Source organism: Martes martes (genome assembly GCF_963455335.1).
Source record: "Martes martes genome assembly, chromosome: 9".
NCBI classification, from domain to species: Eukaryota; Metazoa; Chordata; class Mammalia; order Carnivora; family Mustelidae; genus Martes; species Martes martes.
Window position 1 is genome coordinate 108,694,556 of NC_137896.1, and position 21,139 is coordinate 108,715,694.

At 37.6% G+C, this 21,139-nt stretch overlaps 1 protein-coding gene across 4 annotated transcripts in view; it reads left to right on the plus strand.

Annotated features, from left to right (window-relative positions):
- ATL2 (atlastin GTPase 2) overlaps nt 1–21,139 on the plus strand; it is a 58,713-nt gene that overhangs the window by 14,698 nt on the left and 22,876 nt on the right. For 3 of the 4 annotated variants that reach the window (XM_080813831.1, XM_080813834.1, XM_080813832.1), the window contains exon 2: nt 10,632–10,876. The exons of the other annotated variant lie outside the window; for it this stretch is intronic. In XM_080813831.1, coding sequence (XP_080669957.1) covers nt 10,632–10,876 — 245 coding nt within the window. The remainder of the gene's footprint in view (nt 1–10,631; nt 10,877–21,139) is intronic. 4 annotated transcript variants of the gene reach the window in all.

The following is a 21,139-nucleotide window of genomic DNA, read 5'->3' on the forward strand; positions in this document are numbered from 1 at the left end:
GTTTACTTGCTAAACATCTGTATAATATGGTGATCCATGGTTCTCCATTAGGTTCAGAAACCAACAGTGCTGGCATCAATTTTGAAGTTAGAAATGTGCAGTTTTAGGCTCCCCTCCAGATTTACTGAATCAGAATATGCATTTTAACAAGGTCCCCAAGTGATTCATATGCATGTTAAAAGTTTGAGAAGCACTGCTATAGAGGAAAATCACAAAATTAATAAGAAGACCTAGCCCAGTTCTCGCTGCAAACGGAAGTCTAGTCTTGTGTTTTCCTTTTCTGTAAAATTAGTGAATTTGGCTGCCTGATCTCTAAAGCCCCTGTGGGTGATATATTAAATATAATTTTGAGTATTGAGGCTAATTTTTAAGCGTGTATATTAGAACTTAAATGTCCTCATGGGTCTTGACATAGATATTCTGGGAGGCATATGCATAATCTGTTGATGCCTTAATAGATTGTGGAATTTATAGGAATAACAATAATAATAAAACATCCTACCTCCCCAATATAAAAAGCTGTTTTGAATTCTTTAAGAAAATAAGTATTAGTAACTTCCTAATAACCTTTTTATTTCCTAACCAAAGTATTTTGGCATGGTGAGGTAGTGGATTCACAGGAATTCATTTACAAAGGAGTACATTTGTCACCATTGGAAACACTCAGAATTATATTTTCCATTTCCTAAATTCAGGTCAAGAGAAAACTTTTTTTTTCTAAAAGATTTTTATTTATTTATTTATTTTAAAAAGATTTTATTTATTTATTTATTTGATAGACAGCGATCACAAGTAGGCAGAGAGGCAGGCAGTGAGAGAGAGGGGGAAGCAAGCTCCCCACCGAGCAGAGAGCCCAATGTGGGCCTCAATCCCAGGTCCCTGGGATCACATGACCTGAGCCGAAGTCAGAGGCTTAACCCACTGAGCCATCCAGGCACCCAAGAGAAAACATTAAAAAAAATTTTTTTTAAATTTATTTATTTGTTAGAGCGAGCGAGCGAGCACAGGCAGAGTGGTAGGCAGAGGCAGAGGGAGAGGGAGAAGCAGGCTCCTCGCCGAGCAAGGAGCCCGATGTGGGACTCGATCCCAGGACGCTGGGATCATGACTGAAGGCAGCTGCTTAACCAACTGAGCCACCCAGGCGTCCCAAGAGAAAACATTTTAAATTGAATTCGAGCAGTGTCAGAATTGACGGACAGCTCTAGTTTTTCATCCCATTGGAGTATAACCTTCATGGGCAATACTTGAAGGGAACAGTACTATTTTACAATATTTTTGTTCTGGAAAATGACCAATAAATTGGTTGTATTGCTTTATCCTCTCATTTATTAAATGGAAGTGCTAAGGGGGATGTGGTTTGGCACCTGGGTGGCTCAGTCAGTTAAGCAATTGTGTTGATCTCAGGTCATGATCTTGGGGGTTGGGCTCCCTGCTCAGCTGGGAGTCTGCTCCTCCCTCGCCCCAGCCCTTCTCTCATGAATGCATAAAATCTTAAAGAAAAAGAAAGTGCTAAAGGGAATAGGCTGCATTGATTTTTTTCAAAATCTGCCTTACTGAAATAATTTACATAAAATTCACTGATTTTTGAGTACAATTTAATGAGTTTCGATGATTTTGTAGTTGTGTAGCCCCCACCAGTGCCACCATCATGATACAGAGCATTTCTATAATCTCAAAAAACTTGTTGCATCCTTCTATAATTACCTTAGCTTGGGCTGCTGTAACATTACCATAGACTGGATGGCTTAAACAGACATTTATTTTTCAGTTAATGGAAACTAGAAGCCTAGGATCAAGGTGCCATAAGATTTGGTTTCAGTCCTCTTTCTTGTTTGCATATGGTTGGCTTGCTGTGTCCTCACAAGGGTGGAGAAATATCATTTCTCTAAAGTCCCTTACTAATTTCATACATGAGGGCTCTACCCTCATGACCTTATATTTTCACCCCACAGGCCCCACCTCCAAATACTATCACATCCAGGATTAGGGAGGGCTTCAGTATACGAATTTGGGGACACATACACATTGAGTTCGTAGCAGTAGTCAGTTCTCTTCCCCTGTCTTCAGCTCCCGGGAGCCAATGATAAGCTTTCTGTCCCTGTAGTTTTACTTTTTCTAGAATTTCATATGTGTGGCTCCTTTCACTATGGCTTTTTAGATTTATCTGTATTAGTGTGTATTTCAGTAATTCATTTTCATTTCCAAGTAATAGTTCATTGTATGGGTTTAACTCAATTTATGCATTTTCCAGTGTATGGACCTTTGGGTTTTTTTTCAGTTTATGGCCGTTATAATTAAAGTTGCTATGAATATTCATTTTCAAGTCTTTTGTTGTCATATGTTTTAATTTCTCTTTTAAGTACCTAGGTGTGTGATTGCAGGTTGTATGGTAAATATATGTTTAACTGGGGCTCCTGTCTAGGTCAGTAGAGCATGGGACTCTTGATCTTGGGGTCATGAATTCAGGCCCCACGTTGGGCATAGAGATTATTTAAACTATGTTTAATTTTCTATAAGGTATTACCAAAACGTTTTTCCAAGTGATTGTATCATTTTGTACTCTTAACAGAAATATATGAGTGCCATTTGCTCCCCACCAGCTGTTTTGTCAGTCTTGTAAATTTTAGCTGTTAGTGTGTAGTGGTATCTGATTGTGGTATTAATTTTTATTTCCCTAACATCTAATGGTATTGAGTATATTTTCATGTGCTTAATGACCATTCATATGTCTTCTTTGAAGTGTTTATTAAAATCTTTCATCCACTTTAAGGTGGAATTTGTTCTAGGGGGTGCCTGGGTGGCTCAGCTGGTTAAGCATCTGACTTGGACTCAGGTCATGATCCCAGGATCCTGGGATTTAGGCCTCTGTGTCAGGGGTCTGGTCAGCGGGGAGTTTGCTTGTCGCTTTGCTGCTCCCCATGTGTGTGTGCATGCATGTTCTCTCTCTCTGTCTCTGATAAAGTCTTAAAAAAAATGGAATTGCTCTTATCAAACAACTAAGAATTTTTTATGTATTCTGAAATACAGGATTTTTTTTTTTAATATTTTTATTTATTTATTTGACAGAGATCACAGGCAGGCAGAGAAGCAGGCAGAGAGAGAGAGAGGGAAGCAGGCTCCCCGCTGAACAGAGAGCCCGATGCAGGGCTCGATCCCAGGACCCTGAGATCATGACCTGAGCCGAAGGCAGAGGCTTTAACCCACTGAGCCACCCAGGCGCCCCTGAAATACAGGATTTTGATTAAGGATTTTATTTCTGTTCATGAGGGCTATTGGTTGGTAGTTTTTTCTTGTAATGTTTTTGTCTGGTTTTGGTATTAGGGTAATCATACTGTCTTCATAAAATGTGTTGGGAAATACTACCCCCCCCCCAAGAGTCTTTGTAGAATTGGTATAGTTTCTTCCTTAAATTTTTTTTTTTTTCCTTCCTTAAATGTTTGGTAGAATGCACCAGTGTAGCCATCTGGTCCTAAAATTGTTTTTTTAGGCTTTTAATGGATTTAATTTTAAATCTCATTTTTTTCCAGTTTTCCCTAGTAAAGAGTACCTACTTTTAGTTAGCCAATTGATAATGAGTTTTTTAGGGTTTTTGCTTTCAGATTTTACGAGGCAAGTATTGATGTGTTTAGATGAAATTTTATTTTTTTTTTTTTAAAGACTTTTATTTGTTTATTTATTTCATAGAGAGAGATCAAAGTAGACAGAGAGGAAGGCAGAGAGAAAGAGGAGGAAGCAGGCTCCCCGCTGAGCAGAGAGCCTGACTCCGGGCTTGATACCAGCACCCTGGGATCATGACCTGAGCTGAAGGCAGAGGCTTTAACCCACTGAGCCACCCAGGTGCCCCAAGATGAAATTTTTTAATGGGGAATTGGGTTGATGGGAATGGTAGAGTAGACATAGAACTTTACAATTGCTTGACGTTGTGTATTTTTGAAAACATTTAAAAAAAAAAAATCTCCATGGCACTCCTTTGTCTCTCCCAATCATTAAAGGGCTGAGGAAGTAGAAGAAAGGTTGAGAAAGCTGTGTTACAGAATCTTTGAGACTTTTTTTGTATTTCTAATAGCACTGACCTGCGTCTCTGTCTTTTGTATTTGGATCTGTTTCATCTCTTAATAAAACCTTTACTAGCCTCACTACCTTTTTTACCTTTTTTTCCCCCCAAGATCTATTTATTTGAGAGAGAGAGAGTGCGTGCTCATGAGAGAGGGGAGGAGCAGAGGGAGAGAGGGAGAGAATCTCAGGCAGACTCCCTGCTGCACTTGGAGCCCTGCACAGGCCTCAGTCCCATGACTCTGAGATCATGACCTGAGCAAGAGTTGGGCACTTAACCAACTGAGCCACCCAGGCACCCCTAGCCTTACTACTTTTTAAAAGAAACTTTCTACTATGGAAATTTTCAAATATGTGTGGAAATGATGAGAATGACATAAGAAACCTGTGTATATACATCTCCCAGATTCAGAGACTATCAACCTAATGGCCGTAGTGTTTTATCTATTCTGTATCCCGCCTCCCCATCAGATTCTTATGCCTTTGTGGTGCCTGAGGTGTTCATAAGATCTTTCCATCACAGCTGGACCAGAATGCCAAAGTATCCCAGTACTGTTCATTTTTGGTGTCTCTGTTTGTCTTTCAACCCTGTAGTAGCAGCTTTCTGGTAAGCTTTGCATAGTGTTGTGTTCCTCTGTACCTGTGAATCTTCTGGGCTGTACCTCTGCATAGCTGCTTTTTCTCTTTTTTGTGTGTAACAGGTTCCAACTGCTTTAGCAGCCCTGAACTCAGATATTGTGCTGTGGTTCCCCATGCTATGTTTAGGAAATTGCTTCTAGGTGAAGAGTGGGAGGGTTAAGTGAGAGATGGGCGTGGTGATTGATCATGGGGCTCACCTTGTGAGTTTTCTTCTATCAAGGATTACTCTCCTATGATTATTGTCCATACTTGAAAAAAGATGTCTCATATATTTTGCTTAGTTTTACAGTTTGTGGCAGAGGGCCAACAGTTACCCTAATGACTGAAAGAGAAAGTCCCAAGTGTTATTTTGTTTTTGTTTTTTTCTCTGTAAGGTACCTAATGTTTTTTAAAAACAAAGCAAAACAGAATTGGGGGTGAGTTGTAATAGTTTGTGATCTGCCTTTTTCCCACTTACTTTATACTGATGTCTTAAATATCCTTAATATCTTAAATGTGTGGATGTGTTTTTAAGCCATGTAATACGTCCATGTGGTTTAAAAGAACTGTTTGGTCTATTTCCAGTGGAGTTACACACTCAACATTAGTTTTTTTTTTTTTTTTTTTAAGGTTTTATTTATTTATTTGACACAGAGATCACAGGTAGGCAGAGAGTCAGGCAGAGAGAGAGAGAGAGAGAGAGAGAGAGGAGGAAGCAGGCTCCCTGCAGAGCAGAGAGCCTGATACGGGGTTCGATCCCAATCATGACCTGAGCTGAAGGCAGAGGCCTCAACCCACTGAGCCACCCAGCCGCCCCCTCAGCATTAGTTTTCACTGCCACAAATAATGCTGCTCAACAGACTTGTTCATCTTTGTTAGCATCTTTTATTTTCTTATAAAATTCCTACAAATAGGTTTGCTATGGTATAACCTCTTTAAGGCTTTTAAAAATATGTGCTAGAATAAACTTCTGAATACTTAGATACTGTTTTTATTTGGTTATAGAGTATAAATATTGAGGGCCAAGTACCAGACACAAAAATGCTTTTGTCAAACTGCTAATTTTTGTAAATAGTGAGTAGATTGAACCATGCTACTTCCCATGCAGATTGTTTTACATTTTTAGTTGGAATGTGAATAATAACTTAAAATATACTTTTCATTGCATTTCATTTCATTTGAAAAGTGAATTACCCTTTACTTGGTTCTCTTTCTACAAGTTTAGTTTGGGGTTGGAATATCTAACATTAGTAACATTTTATTGTAATGCAGATTTGTAGCATCTTTTTATTGCCTTAGCTTATAATTATGTTGGAAGCTGGCAGATGGATCTAGGTCAGTCCTGAAGTGTAAATTTTGCCATTGGAGTATATGCTGAATGTATGAATTTGGCAGATTTAAGATAAGTATGTTTAAAGAGCGATCAAAAAGACAAGTGTCTTTTTTTGTAGATTTCCTTTTTTAGAGCAGTTTTAGGTTCGCAGCAAAACTGAGTGGAAAATACAGAGTATGCATGTTCCCTCGTCCCCACACATCAACAGCCTCCCTGCTCCAGACCAAAGTGGTACATTTGTTACAATTTATGAATCTTCATTGGCTCCTCATTATTACTCAAAGCCCACAGTTTACATTAGGCTTCACTATTGGGGTTGCATATTCTGTGGGTTTTGAAAAATGTATAATGCCATATGTCTATAGCATTAGAGAGAATAGTTTAACTGCCCTAAAAGTCCTCATGCTCCACCTGGTCATGTCTCCGTCCCCCTCAACCAGTGACAACTACTGATCTTTTTTACTAAGGTAAATGTCTTTTTGTAGGCCTTGTGACATATAGGTTAAGTATGCTTAGCATTAAGGCATGGGGAAATATTTGAGGAACAATTGATTTTCTCTAGGTAGATATCTTTCAGCTTTGACATTGAAAGATCCATTTGGGAGTTGGAGTGGGGGAAGAACTGACTTGGAACAGTGAGTCAGGAAAATTTATTGGAGGTCTGAAGTCACCTTCAGTCATTTTTTGACACTAAAAAATGGAAATAGAATTAAAATCACTATTCTCTGCATAACATTTAACTTCAGTTTAAAATCTCAGAGTAATGGTAAATTTAAAAAGATTTCCAGTTTAGGTAATCACTGTATGTTAAGGTTTACAAGTAGTCTAATGAAATGTACGTTACAATTATTCAGTTGCTTGTATCAGTGATGAATGAAGTATACTTTATCTGTGGTTAGTACAAATTTGGTAGAGAAATCATGATGGGGGAGTAAACTTAGTGAACCATGTCATTGTGCTTCATTATACCTTTGAAATGTGTTTGTGGCACTTCACTTCAGAAGTCTGTAGACTAGATGGGAACCTGGGTGGCTCAGTGGGTTGAAGCCTCTGCTTTCGGCTCGGGTCGTGATTCCAGGGTCCTGGGATCGAGTCCTGCATCGGGCTCTCTGCTCGACAGGGAGCCTGCTTCCTCCTCTCTCTCTGCCTGCTTGTGATCTCTGTCTGTCAAATAAATAAATAAAAAATCTTAAAAAAAATATTCTTAAAAGAAGTCTGTAGACTAGAAATGGTGACGATGTGTAGACATCTGCTGCCTGTATATCTTAGGTACCTATCTTTATCCATGCTAATCAAAACTGGCTACATGGTAACTACAGTCAACTAATCTAGGTGAAATTTCAAGTTAATAAAAATTTCCTGCCAAGTGGTTTGTCTGTTTTATTTTTCAGAGACTAATGCTTTTATAGTAGGAACAGGAGTATTCATTTTTAACAAAATCTGCAATCCAGATATGGTCATGATGATATTTTAGCATACTTTATTCATTTTAGCTTCTTTTAAATTAGTGTATTACTTGGCAGAACTTCATACTTCTAATTGTAATTTTGTAATAAATATACTACTTTTGAGTTGCCGGAAGTATTTTCCCAAACTAGTTATGTGATTGTCACATTTGCCCATAAAATACATAGGGGCAGGTATAAAACTCCTGAGTAAAATGTGTAAATTTCATCCAATCAAGAAGTATTTATTAAGCACCTGCTAGGTGCCAAGCACTGTTCTGGGTGCTGGGAGACAGAGTGGTCAGCAGGGTGCTTGGGATCCTTATTTTTGTGGTACATATATTTTATGGAGGGAGAGATATAAGGTACACATGTAAATGAATGAAAAAGGGTTAATTTAGATACTGAGAAGGACTGTGGGGGGGAAATCCCCCTGTTAGTGATGTGGAGGGGTCTAATTTAGACTGAGTAGTCAAGGAAGACAACATTTAAGAGATAATACTTGAGGGTGCCTAGGTGGCTCAGTGGGTTAAGCCTCTGCCTTCGGCTCAGGTCATGATCTCAGGGTCATAGGATCGAGCCCCGCATTGGGCTCTCTGCTCAGTGGGGAGCCTGCTTCCCCCCTCTCTCTGCCTGCTTGTGACCTCTCTCTCTGTCAAATAAATAAATAAAGTCTTAAAAAAAAAAGGGGGGATAATACTTCAGCTGAGACATCGATGATGGAAAATTAAGCCCCCTGAATTTCTAGGGACAGAGCATTCTAGACAGGAGAAAACAAAGATTCTAAGGTGGGAAACAGGTTTGGCCTGTTCAAGGAACAGCTAGAGGACTAGACTCTAGGAGCCAGATCACACAGGACTGTGGAGGTGATGGTAAGGAACTTAGAGTTTGTTTTGTTTTTTCTCTCTATTCTCTGGTTACAGTGGGAAGCTAATTGAAGGTTTTGAACAGAGGATTGATAGTCTAGAGGGGAAAACATACAATAAATAAGTACTTATATAAATATTCAAATGATGGGTGGATAAAGATTGGGGGAGGATAGGAGGACTAAACTTGGTTAGGAGCCTCAGGAAAGATATTCCTGAGGAAATGATGTTTAAACTGAGACCTAAAGAATAAGCATGAATTGATTAGGGCAGTGATGTGGAAAAGAATATTCTAGACAGAGGAATATCATGAGTGAAATATGAGTCTAGAAAGAGCCTCTAATAGCATAAGGATCTGAAAAAAGGCTAGCGTGTCTATTTGTAGCTTACAGAGGTGAGAGTAGCACCAAATGAGGCAGGAGAGATTTGGCAGTGAGTATAGGATTTTATAAGACATGTGTAGGATTTTGGTTGTTAATCCTCTTTAACAGTGATTTTAAGGAGAGTAATTTAATCACACTCATATTTACCTGTATTATTTAGTTGCTAGTTTGTGGAATTTAGACTGGATTAGAGGAGGGGGCAAAAAGGGAGGCCAGTTAGGTACTGCTCTATTACATTTGTGTGCCATTGAAACTGGAAGTGATAGTGCCCTCTTTAATTAAATATTGATTGCTTTTACTTTCAAAGATTCTCCTTTGAAATCGCTTGCTCTTTATATCATCACTGTTTGCAGCACATTTTGAAATAGTGTTGCTGCTTTTGCTTTGTACAGTGAAAGGGGCCTTGTGACATGGAAGTAAAGGCTCTTAGCTTTTGCAAATGAAGTAAGCTAGGTATTTCTTTCTGTAAGGAGAAAAAAAGTCCATTAATGTAGATAAATAATCTTTAAGAATAGTGGTTAGTTGGATAAGGTGTTCTTGGATTGTTGGCTAATAATGTTCCACTCCTCAGTAGACTGTTTCCTGGAAGAGAAGGGACTGTCATTGCATTGAACACAATAGATACTGTATGTCTCCATAGATTGGAAAGGGGCATTTAGTAGACAGGTTCAAGGGGAGAGTCTGCTGAAAAACGTTGGTGTGGGAAAGGGTGATAAATGAGGTCCCCAGGAGTAAGTTGTTACAGTGTGGGATCAGGCCATTGGTAGGGAAGAAAACCAGACAAGGGGTATAGACTCTGAAACCAGCTATTAGGTGTTTTTGTTTGTTTTGTTTTTAAAAGAGCAGAAACCTACACTTGAGGAACTTGTCTCTGCTGTTTCATGTTTTATATTTATTTCTTCATTACTATTGAGTAAAGTTCTTCTGCAAAGGTTACCTTCTTTTAGTGTCCTAGGTAAACAAAGGAACAGTTTATATAGCTGTTTTGGGGAGTTATGTGATTTTTGAAGTGGTAGCTGTGGTCTTTGGTAAAAAAGAGCCCAGAAGCCGATTAAAACTGTAGGATATAACTTTGTGCCCCACTAACTGTTCTTTTTGTGTTTTCCATTAAAATATTAATCTTGGGCTTTGCTTTAGTAAGGGAAGTGTGCTATTATATTACTCTTACTAAATTAGGGACTTGTTATCTTTACCGGATGTTTGAGTTTTAGAAACTTCTTAGGACCTTAGCTTAGCCATTTAAGTTTCACAGCAAACAATGTTTACATTTCCTGTTCTGATCTTTGTAATTTAGAGTAATTTCCAGGTGGTGCCCACAGGGAAAATTGGGTTCTGAGTTATCGGGTAAAATCAATACCCCCAAGCTCCTTTTACACAGATCACAGATACAGTTTTCTGTGTGCATACAGTAGCAGAAGTTGTTTATGGAATAGTGCGTGCTCCAGAAATAGCTACTGTTCACATTTAGCTGTTAAGACTTAATAGTAGAGGCTGTATTCAGTATTGCTGCTTATCTGTATATATAGTGGGAAATCTTAGCAATATTCTTTTTTTTTAAGATTTTATTTATTTATTTGGCAGAGAGAGAGAGAGAGAGAGATCACAAGTAGGCAGAGAGAGAGGGGGAAGCAGGCTCCCTGCTGAGCAGAGAGCCCCATATGCGGCTTGATCCCAGGACCCTGAGATCATGACCTGAGCTGAAGGCAGAGGCTTAACCCATTGAGCCACACAGGTGCCCCTCTTAGCAATATTCTTGATCCTGTTATAGAGGGAATGAGAAATCCAATATGACTTGACCATCACTTTTTATAACTATTTTTAGATGATCTGGAATAAGGGGGAAGTTATTTGAAATTTTGTTTAGTTTTGAGGCTTTAGGAGAAGTTTGTAGTGCAGGAATTCAAGTAACCTCTTTCTCTTGTTTTAATTCTAGGTGAGAATTATGAAGATGATGACCTAGTAAACTCTGATGAGGTTATGAAGAAACCATGTCCAGTGCAGATTGTTCTTGCTCATGAAGATGACCATAACTTTGAGCTCGATGAAGAAGCTTTGGAGCAGATATTGCTACAGGAGCACATACGAGATCTTAACATAGTAGTGGTATCCGTGGCAGGAGCTTTTCGTAAAGGGAAATCATTTCTACTGGACTTCATGCTTAGATATATGTATAACAAGGTGAATAGTGTCTTTTAAATTGAACCCAGTTAAAAACAACCAACCTTGTTTAAAAATCATAGACAAAAAACAGTGAGAGCTGTGTCTTTAAATTTTATAAAAATCCAGTTCTTGCTTAGACTTCTCATTAAGATAGTAATCTAAGTTTGTTTGAGTTTTGATTCTTCCTCATCTCCATAATTGCTTTTTGCTGTAGTACACGATGATGCATATGACTGAGCATCTACTGTAGAGACATTGTTGCTCTGACTTGCAGTGTCTTAAGTATACCCCAAGGTCTCTGATGTACTGGACATTTCTCCCTTTTTGTTATTTCTTCAAACCTTCCCCTTCTTTTTTTTTTTTTTAAAGATTTTATTTATTTATTTAACAGACAGAGATCACAAGTAGGCAGAGAGGCAGGCAGAGAGAGGAGGAAGCAGGCTCCCTGCCAAGCAGAGAGCCCGATGCGGGGCTCGATTTCAAGACCCTGGGATCGTGACCTGAGCCGAAGGAAGAGGCTTTAACCCACTGAGCCACCCAGGCGCCCACACCTTCCCCTTCTTGATCACCTTTCCAACAATGTGTGAAGTAGGCTGATAGAAACTTTTGTAAAAGTACACCTGTGCTCTTCAAATAAGTCAGCTTCAGTCACTATTAACATTTTGAAATAAAGTCCAGTTCCTTAGTGTGGCTTCCAGAGCTTTTCATGATGTCTGAGCTGTGTCAGGTATACTATAGTTTTTGCAGTTCCTAAGTGTTTCATGTTATTTCTCAAATGTTGGTGTATTTTTGGCTAAGCTTTGCATAGCAGGCCTTCCCTGATTTTTTTTTTTTTTAAGTAGACTCTATGCCCAACATGGGGCTTGAACTCACAACCCTGAGATCAAGAGTTGCATGTTCTAGGACTGAGCCAGCAGGTGCCCTGAGGCCTTTTCTGATTTTTAAGACTATGTTATATCCAACTTTCATGGCACAAGTTATTTGTTTCACTGATACTGCTTTAGTTACTTATTTTTCCTGGCCAGTTTAATCTCTGCCAGGAGAGAGTCTTACCTTAATTACTACATCTCCCTCACCTAACACATTAATTGGCCCATAGTAAGCATTTATTTTCTGTTTTGACCAATGACTCTCCCTTTCTCCACAGATTTTGCACTTTTTAATGGTACTAAACAATTGTTATTTCCCTCTCCCTCCCCGATTTTGGCTTTCTCCCTTGAAAAAAAAGCAAAAAATAATTTCACTTGAATCAGAGTGTTCTTCTAACAGTTGAGAGTTGGGTTGAGGGGGTGAGAATTTGATAGGGACAAAGAAGGAGGAATTGGAAATTTGGAATGGAATACTTAGGAGGAAGAACTTTCTTACAGGGGGCGTTTGACATTCAGAAACTACATGAAGATGCTAGAAATAACACTTTGACAGAATTATGTAATTGTCTAAATACATGTCAGGGTGCTCACCTTTACGAGTTCTATATCATTCTGTAACTGGGTGTGCATCTGCCCTAAGGTAAGTAACACGGTAAACATTCCTAGTTGATTTCCTGGGAAGCTTTTCAGTAAATTGTTGTCATAGGATGTGCCTCAGACACAGTCAGGTATGCCTCAGTGTGAAGAATGTAGTTCAAATTAAATAACACTGTTGTGCATGTTTAGCAAATTGAGAAAGATTTAGTATTTCATCCGTTTAGACTTGATTATTTCTAACAGTTTTACATCTGAAATAGAAAAATGAATAAATAGTGACATACTCTTTTTTTAAAAAAAGAGCGTCCATTTAAAGATGATAATTGAGGTTCTAACTCCTTAAATTAGCTTGTGTATATTGTGTGTGTGTGTGTGTGTGTGTGTGTGTGTGTGTATATGTCTGATCTGTTTAGTGCAAATGTATTTAATTCCAAGTGGGTCACAGACAAATGTTCAAAGGGGAAGAAAGCGTAGATCACTTGCCTAGCAGTGACAGATAAATTTCACCCCAGGTGCCATTTCTGAATCCATCTCTGATCTATTAGTAGTGGTTGTTCAGAGGGGGAGTAGCAGCCCACACAGTGTCATGTTTTTGCAGTCTCTGAAATAATGCTTTCCCTTTTCCTGGGGGAGACACTGGAGCCACAGGAAGGTTATGAGGGCCTGAGTGAGGTTATATACCTAGTTAGTGGCCTCTAAGCTGAAATGTCATTACTAATTTTCATTGATAAGGTTTCCATATAGAATTTCTGGTATAAATAATATTATTCTGTTAATTAAAAAGGACATTAAACATTGTCTGATTTTTGGGATAGCATGCCTCTACTTATACTGATTCAGTGGTGGGTCATGCTTTTCCTCAGAGAATGAAAGTAAAGAAGTCGCAATGATTAGTTTTGAATTTATTTCATGAACCATATCTGCCTGGTTCAGCTGGAATGCCAGCTGAAGAAGGTAGGAGATGAGTAGTGGCTTACACTGACTTTGTATGTCCTCTTTATTGACCTGAGTCAATTTATGTAAGGGTGCAGTTCACTAAAGGAGCTAAATATAAATATTTTACTTCATGATTTAGAAATAGATAACTGTTTTCATTTTGAGTAGTTAATAAAGTAATAATACAAGTTTAAATGTGAGCTCGTTTCTGTTGGGCAAAAATGAAAACTTTAGTATTTAAGTTCTTAAAACTAAGAATATTCTGAGGTGTTTACCAAACATTTCCAAATTATAGGGGAAATTCTGATTTTTAGGTCTCATTCTTGTGAAGTAAATAGCTTCTTACACAGGTGTTTTGCTTTTTTGAGCTGCCACTTGTATATTGAAAATAGATTTTCAAAAGTATAGGAGGAAAGAAGTTAGTCTTCTTTTGTAAACTTAAGAGGTGAACTAAACATTTTTCTAGAGTAAAATCCCCTCGTGTATTGGAATTGATCAATTACTATAGTTAAACTTTTACCATGAAATAGAAGATATGAGAGGGTCACTAAAATTGCTAATTCTTGAATTCATAATGTGGGAAACATTTTGAACTTAGAAGGATATCACTTAACGACATTTACTATGAATGCCATATATGAGGAATACCACAGAAATTCAGTTACTGTTGGTGAACCTAATTGTAAGTAGAATATTTATCACTTGTAAAAGTCATTCTCAAAAAGCTACAAATAAAATAATTACAAAAATTAATGTGAGAGGGGCGCTTGGGTGGCTCAGTGGGTTAAAGCCTCTGCCTTCAGCTCAGGTCATGATCCCAGGGTCCTGGGATCGAGCCCCGCATCAGGCTCTCTGCTCAGCAGGGAGCCTGCTTCCCCTCCTCTCTCCGCCTGCCTCTCTGCCTGCTTGTGATCTCTGTCTGTCAAATAAATAGGTAAAAAATCTTTAAAAAAAATTAATGTAAACTATTAGGTGTAGTATGTCAGTATTTATTTATTTAAAAAATTTTATTTATTTGATAGAGATCACAAGTAGACAGAGAGGCAGGCGGCAGGCTCCCCGCTGAGCAGAGAGCCTGATTTGGGGCTCGATCCCAGGCCCCCCGAGATCATGACCCGACCCAAAGGCAGAGGCTTAATCCACTGAGCCACCCAGGCCCCCCTAGTATGTCAGTATTTAAAAAACCATGATTTCGTTTATAGAAGTAGGGAGTTACACAAGAGAAGATGAAAATCTGTAATGAGAGACAAAATAGGTGGTAATGGTGGGAGAGAGGATGACTTCTCCTTGCTAATTAAATGTATATGCTCTCAAGTGTTTTATACCTTTCCCTTTCTAATGCTGATTTGGTTGTTGGGGGAATAGTTCAGGTAAATATATTTTTCCTTTTTTTTTTCTAAAGTATAATTTATATACAGGGAAGTACCCAGATCGTAAGTGTATAGCTTGCTGAAATTTTACATACATACATACACACACACACACACACACACACACACACCCATATTACCACTACCCCGACGAGGATATAGAACCTTACCCTCCACTTGTTATATCCCTTCCATTTAATATTTACCCCCCAGCTCATATCTACCCCAAAATAATACTGAACTGTCATACCACAGACTGGTTTTGCCTGTTTTTGAACTTTACACGAATGAAATCATCCCATAAGAGTTTGTGTCTTGTTATTCTGACCAAAAGTTATCATGTAAAAGTAATTTCAGTTTCAGGAATTAGTTTAGGAAGGTTAAAACTTAATTTAGAATTAAATTATGTCTGTAAAACTTAATACTTGGGACATATTAAGCATTAAGCAATCGTGAGAGCTGTTACTGAACTCTTCTGGATAGAATCTTAATTCTGTATAGGGTTGCTTGCAGTTTTTTATCATTCTCTATTTTTTAAGAAACAGTATGAAGAATTTTTAACACATGTAGAAGTAGATAATAGTATAATGAATGCTCATGTATTTACAGTTATCAACTCAATCTCATTTTATCTAAACCCCAACTCATTCCATTCCTGATGTGTTGTTTTGAAGTATGTCCAGATACATAATTTCATTTGTCAATATTGCAGTATATATCTCTTTAAAGATAAGGGGCCTTTTGGACACTACAGTAATACCATACATAAAAGCAAATTCCTTGTTAGGTAATATAAGGGATCTGCTTTCCAGTTGACTCAGATGTTTTAATTTTTAAATTTTTAACAGTTTGTTTTGAGTCAAGATTGAACCTAATGAGGTCCATATTGTGATTGGTGGCCTTTAAAGCGTTTTTAAACTCTTTTTAGGCTTCCCTCCATCTCTTTATTCTTGGCAGTTAATTTGTTGAAGAACCTGGTTGTTGGTCTTACGGAGTTTCCATCGTCTGGATTTGCTGATTTTTATTCCATTGGTGTACTTTACATGTTCCTTTGTCCTATGAGTGTTAAAGCTGAGGACTTGATCAGACTCAGGTTTGACTTTTTGGTAAGAGCAGCTCATAGATGATGTATTCTTCCATGAGGAAGTATAGATTATCTTTTAAGATAACAGTTTCTGAATCATTACCGAATTCTAGGTATTCTGATTACTGAGTATTTAATAGGTACTATCTCACTCAGTATTCACATTAACCCGATGCGGTCTTTTAGTATTTCAGCTTGATGGTTGTAGAAACGAGGCACAAAGGACATGCCTGGCAAGGGTAAGATCCAGACCAGGCAGTTTGATTCCAAAGTCTTTATTCTTAAAACCACTATATAAAATGATGTTGGGTCCCTTTCCATACAAAGAACTGTTCTTTTATAAATGGTCACTTTTCAATGTTTACTTCAGTAGTTGAGACAGACTGACAGAAGTGCATGCCTGCTAACTTGTTTTGCTCCCCACTGGTAACTGTGCTTAATGAGTAGAGTTTTGACTCCATTTATAGCATAATTACCAAAGGCATTTTAAGGGAAACTGTATGTAGTTTTTATTTTTTACTATTTAAAGAGTTGTTCCCTGAATGGCTTCCAGAGATCAGTAATAAGAACTATCTTTAAGGATCATATGTGCTGCTGCATATAATTTGCCAAAAGCACAAATATCTCTAACTTGGCCATATCAGATGTTGAACTTGATTTCACCTTTTTTTCCTAAGGCTAACAATGTCTGAGATGCGAGACTCGTGGGAGATGTGTGAATGCATGGAGAAAAATTTGGTTTGTTTCATGTTCTTTTCTAAGAAGGAAATGTATTTAGAGAGGCACCTGGGTGGCTCAGTCGTTAAGTGGCTACCTTTGGCTCAGGTCATGATCCCAGGGTCTTGGGATTGAGCCCTGCATCAGGCTCCCTGCTCTGCAGGGAAGCCTGCTTCTCTCTCTCCTACTCCCCCTCGTTTGTATTCCCTCTCTCACTGTCTCTCTCTGTCAAATAAAATCTTCAAAAAAAAAATATTTAGAGGAAGAACAATATTTTAAAAAATTTCTTCCTAGGGTTATTTTATTATAATAATAATAATAATAATAATTATTATTATTATTATTATTTTGTGGTGTAACTTACATACAACAGAGTGCATAAACCTTAGTATAGCCAGTGAATTTTTATGTACCTATACTTATGTAACCACTGCCATTTGGATCAAGAAAGAGAACACTACCAGCATTCTAGAATGCTGTCTCCTTTCCCCTGCCAGGTATTACTATCTTTAACATTGAGAGTCCGACCACCATCTTGACTTACATCACCGTAGATTAGTTTTATCGACTCTTGAACTTCACATAAATGTAATCATAAAGTATGCACTCATGTGTCTGGTTTCGTTCATTCAACATTGAATCAAAGAGATTTTTCCATGTTATTAATGCATCAGTAATTGTTTATTATTGCTGAGTGGTGTTGCATTGGATGAAGATACCACAATTCACTCCTTTTGATAGACATATGGATTATTTATAATTTTTGTCTGTTATGAATAAAGCTACCATGAACTTTCTTGTACAAGTCTTGGCAACATAAATACTTGCTTCTGTTGGATATATTCCCAGGAGTAGAAATGCTAGGTCCATAATGCCCATTTAACTGTAGTAGGGACTGCCAGAGTTTTTTCCAAATTGGGTTTACCAATTTGTACTTCCATGAGCAATGTAAGAGATTTACATTCTTTATACATCTGATGAACAGTATTGTCAGTGGTGTTAATTTTAGCTGTTCTGATAGGTACGCATTTTCTAAGTTTTAAGCCATCTTACTCTATATAGGTTCATGCTTATAAAACTGTTGCCACATTTAATGTAGAAATTTAGCCTATTCATTTAATTATTACTTGAACTGAATAAGCTTTTGTGTATTTCACTTAATGCAAGTGAAACAGTGTATGCAAGAAGCCAGCAAAATTTGATCAGAATTTCAAAAAGGAAAATAAACATTGGTGGGCTTATTTTTATCCCTGAATATAAGCTGAGGGGTTGGGTATAGAGGTTATGTGATCTGTGAACTATTTTTTTTTCATTAGCGCACTGACTTTTTTATCCTCCTAGATTTTTATTTCTGGGTTGAAACTAATCTTCCGTTCTCTCATATGCAGGTTTAAAATTAGTATGAGTAATTTCAGTTAGAAAAACTTCACCAAATGTTGCCAAAGTTAGAGGAATCAGAAGCAGAGGAGATGGAGGAGTCTACAGTATATTGTTCAAAGTACTTATAGCAGTGTTTTGGGAGAGACTTTCTCGGTTGCATTCCTGAATCTGTTCCCTGAAAAATGTGCTGTCATTTGTAGTCTTTGAAAACACCTCTCTAACTTTAAGCCCTGAGTGTGTGTACTGCCTGTTGTGTGTATTATCATCAAAATTAGGGTACCTATATCATAATATATTTGAACTTGGGAGAACATAAATTATTTGTTCCAACAGATCTTTTTCCATTCCGAAGTCTATGTTCCTTTTAAGTTAAAATGTACTATTTCTAAAGTGCTTGATTTCATTTAGGTCATTTATTGAAGGATATCTTAAATAATAGACTGTTAATGTAAATACTGATTACTCAGACAGAACTTTAAGATATTTAGGAAGTTAAACAGTCTTGTGTAATTTAAGATCCTTTTATATTAATATTAACTTTTTGAAGAATACTTTTTTTTTTAAAGATTATTTATTTGACAGAGATCACAAGTAGGCAGAGATAGAGAGGAAAGCAGGCTCCCCGCTGAGCAGAGACACTGATGCAGGGCTTGATCCCAGGACCCTGAGATCATGTCCTGAGCCGAAGGCAGAGGGTTAACTCACTGAGCCACCCAGGTGCCCCAGAAGAATACTTCTCTTACTTTTTAGAAGTCATTAACTCCCTGCTTCTTTCCCTCATTTTCCCAAACAGTTTTGTGTTGAACTTAGGCAATGTTTTGTTCTCACTGTGAAACATTATTTTCTTACACATATTTTTAAGTAACCAATAGGATGCATTTCGTATAGACATTTCGGTAATGCGCACCATAATCCTTTCATAAGTTTAGGGGCACCTGAATGGTTCCGTTGGTTAAACGGCCGCTCTTGATTTTGTCTGGGGGTCATGGTCTCAGGGTCCTGGGATTGAGCCTAGTGTTGTTCTCTGCGCTCAGTGGAGCATCTGCTTGAGGATTTTGTCTCTCTCTTTCTCTTCCCCTCCTGCGCTGGTGTATACTCGCTCGCTCTCTTAAGGAAAGAAATCTTCAAAAAAAAAAAAAATAAAAATAAAAAAGCAAGATTAGGGTTACCTGGCTGGCTTTGTAGAGCATGAGACTCTTTGATCTTGAGGTTGAAAGCTTGAGTCCCATGTTGGGTATAGAGATTATTTAAAAATAAAATCTTTTAAAAAATGTTCCAGCCATAGGATTTATGACATATTGCACTAGTACATGGAAATACAGCAGCACCTCCAGTGGACATTCCTTTTCCTCCTAGACTTCCATAGTATTTTGATGGATTTTGTATGACAGGGAGTCTCTGTTAAGCTTGTATACTAAGTGTATTTGATTTTTGGGTTTTCTTTTAACAGCTTTATTGAGATACAATTCACATACCATATAATACATGCACTAACACTGCATAGTTTCATGGTTTTTAGTATGTTACAGAGATGTACAACTATCATCACAATCAATTTTCGAACATTTTTATCACCTCAGAATGAGAAAAATGAAGCCCTGTACCCTTTAACTGTAACTTCTCCTTCCCTAACCCCAAATCTCTGGCCCTAAGGAACTATCAGTTTGTTTTCTGTCTCTGTACATTTGCCTATTCTGTACATAAGCATAAATGGAATCATAACCATATATGGTCTTTTGGTGACTGAGTTCTTTCACTTAGCATAATTTTTTTTTTATAAGATTTAAGAGAGAGGATGAGTGGGGATTGAGGGACAGGAGAGGGAGAAGCAGACTCTCCACTGAGCAGGGAGCCTGACACTGTACTTGTTCCCAGGACCCTGAGATCATGACAGAGCCCAAGGCAAACGCTTAACCAACTGAGCCACCCCCGTGCCCCCAGCGTAATGTTTCAAAGGTTCATTTATGTTGTAGCATTATGGTGCTTCATTCCTTTTTAAGACTGAATAATATTTGATTGTATAGACATAGATTTTATTTATCCATTTTATCAGTTGATGGACATCTGGGTCTCCACCTTTTGGGTTATAACTAATGCTATGATTATATGAATATTCATATAACTTTTCACTATTATATATGAGTATATAATAATAATAGAAATAGGTAAAGATCTAGCTTCAGTTCTTTTGTATGTGCCTATCCAGTTGTCTTAGCACCATTTATTAGAAAGGCTATTCTTCCATTGAATGTCTTGGCACTTTTTGTTGAAAATTAGTTGATAATAGACATGTGAATTTATTTCTGGACTCTCAGTTTTATTTCATTGGTCTATATATCTGTTCTTAATGCCAGGACCAGACTGTCTTGATTACTGTTGGTCTTTAGTAAGTTTTCAAATGAAGAAGTGAGAGTCCTCTTATTTTGTTTTTTTAAGGTTGTCTGTTCTAAAAAAATAATAAAGGAAGGTGATCTATTCTCAGTCCCTTGCAATTCCATATGGATTTTATTTTATTTTTTTTATTTTTACTTTTTTAAAGATTTTATTTCTCCATTTGACAGAGAGAGAGATCACAAGTAGGCAGAGAGGCAGGCAGAGGGAGAGGGGGAAGCAGGCTTCCTGCTGAGCAGAGAGCCCGATGTGGGGCTTGATCCCAGGACCCTGAGATCATGACCTGAGCCGAAGGCAGAGGCTTTAACCCACTGAGCCACCCAGGCGCCCCTCCATATGAATTTTAGACTTAGCCTGTCATTTTCTATGGGATTAAGTCTGTTGGTAATTGGGTCGACTATGAAAGATCAGCTCAAGTATTGCTGTCTTAATATAAAGTGTTCCAATTCATGAACATGGGATGTTTTTCTATTTATTATGTATTTACTTGCTTTTAAAATGTTTTTCCATTTATTTAGATCTTCCTTAATTTCTATCAGAAATGTTTTATGGTTTGCATATATGTTTTACTTTTGTTATATGGTTTGCATATTATGTTTTCCTTTTGTTAAATTTATTCCTTTTTTAATGCTATTATGATACATATGGAATTGTTTTCATAATCTCTTTTCCAGATCATTCATTGCAAGCTAAAGAAGTACAATTGATTTTTGCGTATTGATCTTGTGTCCTGCAACCTTGCTCAATTCCTTCATTAGTTCCAATAGTTTTTTAGTGTACTCTTTAAAGTTTTCTATATACCAGATCATGTCATCTGTAAGTAGAGATAGTTTTACTTCTTCCTTCCCAGTCTAAGTACCTCTTACCTCTCTTCTCTTTCTCTCTCTCTCTTGGCTAACTGTCCTGGCTAGAATTTCTAATAACAATGTTGAGTACA